The sequence below is a fragment of the Clarias gariepinus genome, chromosome 6 (genome assembly GCF_024256425.1).
Source record: "Clarias gariepinus isolate MV-2021 ecotype Netherlands chromosome 6, CGAR_prim_01v2, whole genome shotgun sequence".
In the NCBI taxonomy this organism is placed as follows: Eukaryota; Metazoa; Chordata; class Actinopteri; order Siluriformes; family Clariidae; genus Clarias; species Clarias gariepinus.
In genome coordinates this window covers 36,827,501-36,834,230 of record NC_071105.1, presented here as the reverse complement: position 1 = coordinate 36,834,230, position 6,730 = coordinate 36,827,501, and the positions used below count along the sequence as shown (strand labels likewise).

The 6,730-nt window shown below is 39.3% G+C and overlaps 1 protein-coding gene across 1 annotated transcript in view; it reads left to right on the top strand.

The window, feature by feature from the left end:
* Positions 1 to 260: 260 nt before the first annotated feature.
* The window catches only part of notum2 (notum pectinacetylesterase 2), a 7,117-nt gene continuing 647 nt past the window's right edge, over positions 261 to 6,730 (top strand). The window contains exons 1-12 of the mRNA XM_053499118.1: positions 261 to 476; positions 1,458 to 1,743; positions 2,188 to 2,240; positions 3,298 to 3,393; positions 3,497 to 3,557; positions 3,654 to 3,730; positions 4,293 to 4,392; positions 5,100 to 5,288; positions 5,374 to 5,474; positions 5,709 to 5,856; positions 6,024 to 6,071; positions 6,417 to 6,730. The exon at positions 6,417 to 6,730 is cut by the window's right edge and continues 647 nt beyond it. Of these exons, the coding sequence (XP_053355093.1) occupies positions 1,478 to 1,743; positions 2,188 to 2,240; positions 3,298 to 3,393; positions 3,497 to 3,557; positions 3,654 to 3,730; positions 4,293 to 4,392; positions 5,100 to 5,288; positions 5,374 to 5,474; positions 5,709 to 5,856; positions 6,024 to 6,071; positions 6,417 to 6,723 (1,446 nt within the window). The 5' untranslated portion in view covers positions 261 to 476; positions 1,458 to 1,477 and the 3' untranslated portion in view covers positions 6,724 to 6,730. The remainder of the gene's footprint in view (positions 477 to 1,457; positions 1,744 to 2,187; positions 2,241 to 3,297; positions 3,394 to 3,496; positions 3,558 to 3,653; positions 3,731 to 4,292; positions 4,393 to 5,099; positions 5,289 to 5,373; positions 5,475 to 5,708; positions 5,857 to 6,023; positions 6,072 to 6,416) is intronic.

Here is a 6,730-nt window from a genome sequence, read left to right as displayed (position 1 = left end):
CGTGTAGTAGACGTTCACTCCACTGACCTGTTGCATGCCATGTATCTGAAGGGCCGTGCAGGTATTTCAGCCATGTAGGTGTTTAAATCAAAGCCGGCCCGAGCCGTCAGCGAGGGAGGAGTAGTTGTGGGACGCAGTTCGAGGGGTAGGGCCTACATTTGAAATATGGTTGGTAGTGTGCCTGTTATCTTTTCTCCTCGGCATCAAGCGTCCAGCGCCGGTGTGTCATCAGTTACAGCTCGGAGCTGGCACTGGCTCAAAATGCGTGGGGGTGGGGGGAGATGCTAGGAAATGCAATCCATATGGTGACACTATAAAACCTAGCACATCCATATCCATAGTCCAAGACCATCGCTGCACGCTTCAATAAACCATCAAGTCAATAACTCTCGATTCATTCACGGAGGCCAGGGTGGTCCACACAACAGAAGAATTTTCCAAAGAACAAGGTGACCAGGACCGGGTGATTATAAAGGGTATGTTTCTTTTGTTGTGAATATTATTTCACAATTTCTTATTATTCAGTGATATTAACTATATATGTCACAATGCAGGTTGAGTTGTAACAATAAGTCAGAGTGAGTAGACTTAAGTAAGTGTAAATATATATATATTGAATTTTGCTAGACACAGTTACTCATTTCAAGATGCTTTTGGTGGACCATTTTGCGAAATTCGAGAAAATTGAAAAAATTCTAACCTTGGTAAATCTACCTACTATTTCTCACTATTATTTGATTAGTAATGTAATGTAAGATTATAGAGCCTGCATCCCATTATTAAACCCATTTCTGTCCATTTTTTCGCCCATTTCAAAGTTTATTGTCTTGTTACATTGGGACAGATTTTACTATTTATTTCTACAGAGCCAAATTTAGGCAAAAAATAAGTAAAATTAGTAGAAATCTGCATAATATTTTTATGTTTAGCAATTTATGACAAAATATTATATTTAATATATTTAGCTTTATTATATGATAATGTCTTGAATAAAAACATACAATATTGCTTTTAAAAATGAAATAACATTTAAGCCAAGTTTTAGGCCAAATTCTACTTATTTTAACCGTGAAATGTTATTCTCCTAAGAAGATAGCTCCATTTCCTATTAGAACGAAAATTTCGAGCTTAAAATTAGCAAAAAATAAATAAATATATGTGGAAATTTTTTATTTGCTATTAAGCAGCATAATAAAAACAAATGTTACACCATTTGACTTAATTGATGATATATTTGTTATATTTTTTAATATTCTATTGGCTGATAACTAGAAAGCCATAGACGCAATTTGTGGTAGGTTTTATTCACTTGAATGTCTTATCTCATATTATCTCGTGTGAGTAATTGCTTTGTCATATTGTGAAATCGAGGCTAACTTAATGTTGTCATGGTTTTGAAGACATTTTTAAAGATAACTTCTTCTTCTGCTTCTTTTCTATTTTTTTTCCCTTCAAAGGAGGTCCTGCTGGATTTGATATGAAGGTCTTGTGTCATGTAATATTCCTGCTCATGCTAGGAGGCGTTTTTTGCCAGAACAACCGAAATGCCAAACCAAGCGGCAGAGCAGTTAAAAAACCCAGCAGTACATCTGCAGAAATCGGCCTAGACGATGACATTGCTGCGAGTTCTGGTACACGTGTAGGGACTCAGCAGGCAGCATCCGCGAACAAGCCGGCCGATGACATGAAGCTGCACCTCCTGAAGAACACACCGGCTACGTGCAACGATGGCACTGCGGCTGGGTGAGATCACGAGAGCTGCGGTGTTTCTTCGTTCTTACAATTACAGACCAACTTGGTGTATTTTGTTCCATTTGTGATTATATGTAATGTTGTGGAATTTTCACAAAACAAATTAGTTCCTGTTATCACTTACACTGTAGCAGCTATAAACTGTCAATCCATCACTAGTTAATACAATAAATAAATAGGGTAGCTTGACATTATAAAGAGCTTTCCTGAAGGCTTTGATCATTTTCATTATAGTTTAGTTTGATATACATTATATATCTTTAAGAATAAAAATACAAATAATTATTATTTAAAATTCTAATATGGACACATGAATAAATATTAGATAAAAAAGGCTCTATTATGAAAATGTCCTGATATGGCGATGACACGTCCCAAGCTTATTTGTAACCTCTTCCTATTTTCTCCCATTCTATATTTATTTGCCGTCCACAGGTTTTACCTAAAGGAGTTCAAAGGAAGCAAGAGGTGGCTGATATTTTTGGAGGGTGAGTATTTAAAACTAGGTTAATTTTGTCAAGGGGCCGTCAGCGGGCTTAAATGCTCTGCTCGGCGTTATTTCGACCGCCGCTCAACTTCTTGGAGGCACGCTCTTTTTTCGTAGTGTTTTTGGACCGTGTGGCACTGTGTTGCTTCACTTGCATTAAAAGTACGATTGATGGTGTTGACGCAGGACAAGAAAAGCAACTTACTGTGTAGCTGGAAAATGATAATGATAATAAAGCTGCTGAGGTTCTGTAGTGGAAGAATAAAACTACATTCATGAGAAAAAGTCTTTCTTTGGTTGAAGTTTAAAGTTGAAGTTTTAAATTCTTTGCTTATGGTAAAGTATTTCTAACACCTGTGACATTAAAGATCTTATACTGTATATTGCTCAGTAGTTTAAAATAATTTCCATATTTCTCAATAATTTGTGGATTGCTTGGGATCTCCTTAAAGGGAAAATGATTAGAACTTTGACTTTCTCATAACTCAATCAACGTTTGTTCGGTAAACAAAAACATTCCTTTTTTTTCAATACAATTTTATACCTGAGACATCCAAAACTAACAGTCACATAACACATCTGTGTTGAAATCTATCTTTGAATCCTGTGGGTTAAAGTAAAAGTAAAGAAGGGAGATTCTCGTATTTGATTTTAGTTAAAGATGAGAAATTACTTGTACTTTTATTAAGGAACCCTGATAAGTAAGCTAAAACATTAGCTAAGGCTAATTTGTCAAACCTTAACTAGCATGATGATAACTAGCCGAACGCTAATAGCTAGCTCCTCATCAGCAGATAGACTACAGTGATGTGTCTTGCTAGTGCAATTCTAAGTTCAATCTTAAGTTTAATTTTAATACTTTTATCCACCTACCCCCTTTATTTATTAATGTGCATGTTAACACTCTTAGATGTTCCTGTACCAGTCATGCCTCTTGCTGCTGCTTTTACAAGCGTTGCTGGTGCAGGTGGTCCATACCTCGAGAGCCTGAACGGCAGCCTAATGGGGCTGCCCTAGTCAAACCGGATGTCCGACTAATATTAGTGAATTATTTTTAGGTGGGTGGTGCTGTTACAACAAAGAGACCTGTGATTCCAGATATAAAAATATCCCTCGCTTGATGAGCTCAACCGACTGGCCTCAGACACGCAAAGGTAGGATGCTATCTATCACTTTCTGTAGGTTTAACATGTAAACCAACATTTAGTCCTTCTCACTGTCATGAGGCTTGTGTGTGTGTGGGTGTGTGTATTTTAGGAACTGGAATCCTGTCTCCACAGGCTGATGAGAATCCACACTGGTACAATGCCAACATTGTGTAAGTGCATCATAAGTGTAATAGTAAAAACATGTGTTGAGGAACTGAGGACATCGTACAGTGTATCTAATGTAATTATCTGTGTTTTGTGGGCAGGTTTGTCCCCTATTGTTCTAGCGATGTGTGGAGTGGGAACAAACCAGCAGCAAAGACTAAACAAGCAAAAGAAACAGGTGACACTCAATCTTCTATTAGGATATGGATAGAAATTAGTCTAAAGGTTCAGTGAATTTTATGTTTTTTTTTTGAAAAATTCATTTTTTTAGCTAATTAATACATTTTTTAAACAACAAACTTTCATGAACACCTCACCTACAACACTCCAACAAAAAGCAAACACAGTATACGCTCTATAACAAAAACACATATAAAAGTTTTGTTTTTTTCAACTGTCCACATTGTTGTCAAGGTTTTGAGATGCTTTTCTGCTCACTGTGGTTGTAAAGAGTGCTTGTTTGAGTTCCCACAACCTTCTTCTCAACTTCAACATCGCCATTATCCTCTTCTGTCTCTCAAATTTTTTGTTTGCTTTTCGTACCATTCTATGTAAACTCTACCAGCTGCTTTGTGTAAAAATCCCAGGAGATCAGAAATACTCGAACAAGCACCTGGCACCAACATCCATGCCAAAGTCCAGGTCAAAGTCACCCAGACGCTTGATCGGAACATTAATTGTTTTGAAACTGCATCTTCTTTTTTAAAACTCTTTTTATGTTTGTGTTTGCTCCATGTCAGAGTACTCCTTCATGGGATCTGTGATCATTCGGGAGCTGATCAAAGATCTTGCAGCAAGAGGACTGAAACAGGCCAAGGTGGTGATGCTGGCTGGAACGAGGTAATAACTAAGGAATAGAACACAACAAAATGATCTGACATGTGGTTTTCAATGGTTTATATGAACTATCCTCCATAGAAACCACTTTGAACAGATTGTAACTATTGAAATTGAAACGTTCTAATTGTTATGTTATGGGAAATGAATCAATGCGCACTCCTTAATTCAATCAGAATTCAGATTTGAATGGCGCCATATTTACTGTTTTATTAAATGAAGTGACTTATCAGAGTGGGAGCTACAGTATGTCTATGATCTTATCTTGTTAAGCTTTGTAAGGCCAAGATACACATCAGTAGCGGCGCAACTCATATAGCTGTCAAGATACATTTAGATCCCAATAACACGTTACTGGAAACAATAGACACAATGGCACTGGAACAGAGGGCTTTGACGCCTTCTCCATGTATGGACCAGCTTCTTGCCGGCACTATCTGAGCAGCAAACATTACCCTGGCAGGAGCTCTATTTTCAGCTTGTGCTGTCGTCCACTATGAAGATGTATACCGCTATGACATAATATTTATGTATATCCCTCCACAATGGGATGCTGAATTCTGGAGATTCCTCCCAGATTAGCGGCATGTTTGCTCGGCCAAAAAAAGAATGCACAGCCACGCACACAGTTATCGCACCAACAAGACATCTCAAGTTCTCTTCTATCGCAGTTGAGATCATATCACATATTCATTCTGTCTTACCTGCAGTGCTGGAGGTACAGGTGTGTTGCTGAACATTGAGAAGGTGGCTAGTCAGCTAGAGCAACTTGGTGCAGATGTGCAGGTTCGAGGCTTGGTCGATTCCGGATGGTTTCTGGAGAGCAAGCAGCAAAAGGCTCAAGAGTGTCCAGACAGTCTCTCTTGCACTCCAGTTGATGCGATCAAGAAAGGGTTACGGTAAAGTCATAAAAATGTTCTCTTGTATGTTCTTTTCTGAATTCTGTAACTTTTATCTGAGAAAAACTCATTTATTTTTCCATAGAATGTGGAGTGGAGTTATCCCTGAAAAGTGTAAACAGCATTACAAGCGAGGAGAGGAGTGGCAGTGCTTTTTCGGACACAAGCTGTACTCTTTCCTGAGCTGTGAGTTTGTGTACTCAGAAGCAAGTATAAAATATTTAAGGCGTTCAATTCGGTGAACATTTGATGGATGTGAACACAAATATTCCTTGAGGTTTTAGTCAATTACTGTGGTCGGTTAGTCTTAAAAGGTATTCTTCTTGATTCATAATGGTCATAACTCAGGCTTTGCAGCAATGAGATGTAAAGATCAGATGTAAAATTCAATGGTGGAAGAGTAAAATCTGTTCTTGGCAGCGCCATTGTTTGTGGTTCAGTGGCTCTTCGATGAGGAACAGTTGCGCCTGGAGAACATTTACATGGGCGCACAATCCCTTTCCGAGCAGCAATGGACCTACATGCAGAATCTCGGGAAAGAACTGAAAAACTCCCTTAAAGATGTGACGTAAGTTGTGTACTCATACTGTATAGCTACTCTACAGTACCTCAAACGATACAATCTATAGAAGAAAATAATTCCAGCTAGAACAGTGCTTCCCTAAACGTTTCTATAGAAAGGCTTATGCAATAGATAAGCCCCTCCCAATATGTTTTTTTTTTCTTCTTTTCCAGCGCTGTGTTTGCCCCATCCTGCCTGTCCCACACTCTGATCACTAAAAGGTAAGGGCACTGCAGGCTTGCACAGTGAGCTCATGCTGCTGTTTTTAGCCATGCATTCATCATGTCACATTCTGAATGTCACCAAAATGCCACCTCACACTTTCACGCACCTAGCCTGTGGCCCCTCGCTGAGTGTAATGATAGCACGGACCACCCGGGTTTATGTGGGTCATAAAATGACCTCATGATTTTATTTGTACGCTTAAAAAAAAAAACCACACATTTAATTAAACAGATTCAACTAACCAAATAGGTCGAATGAAAGTTATTAAAAACTAACCATGTTCTTCTGATTGATCATATGGTGCTTGAACCTGTCGTCACCACTTCCCAATCTTATTCCAGTAACTGGTTGGACTTCCAAGTGAAGGGCACGTCTCTTAGCCGTGCTCTTCAGTGCTGGGACAAAAGTCTTCAAGAGGCCAATAAAAACAACAAGACACCACTCAAAGGCTGCCCCTTCCACCTGATCGACACGTGCCAGTGGCCGCAGTGCAACCCGACTTGTCCCGCGCTGATCGACCAGGCCACGCAGCAAGAGATGACCCTGCTCCAGGTCCTGGCTAGCATGGGAGTGGACCTGCAGAAACTTGGTCTGGACACGCGGCGCGACAGCGGCGCATTCTCCAGCATGATCAGCAACGGTGGCTAAGCAATGA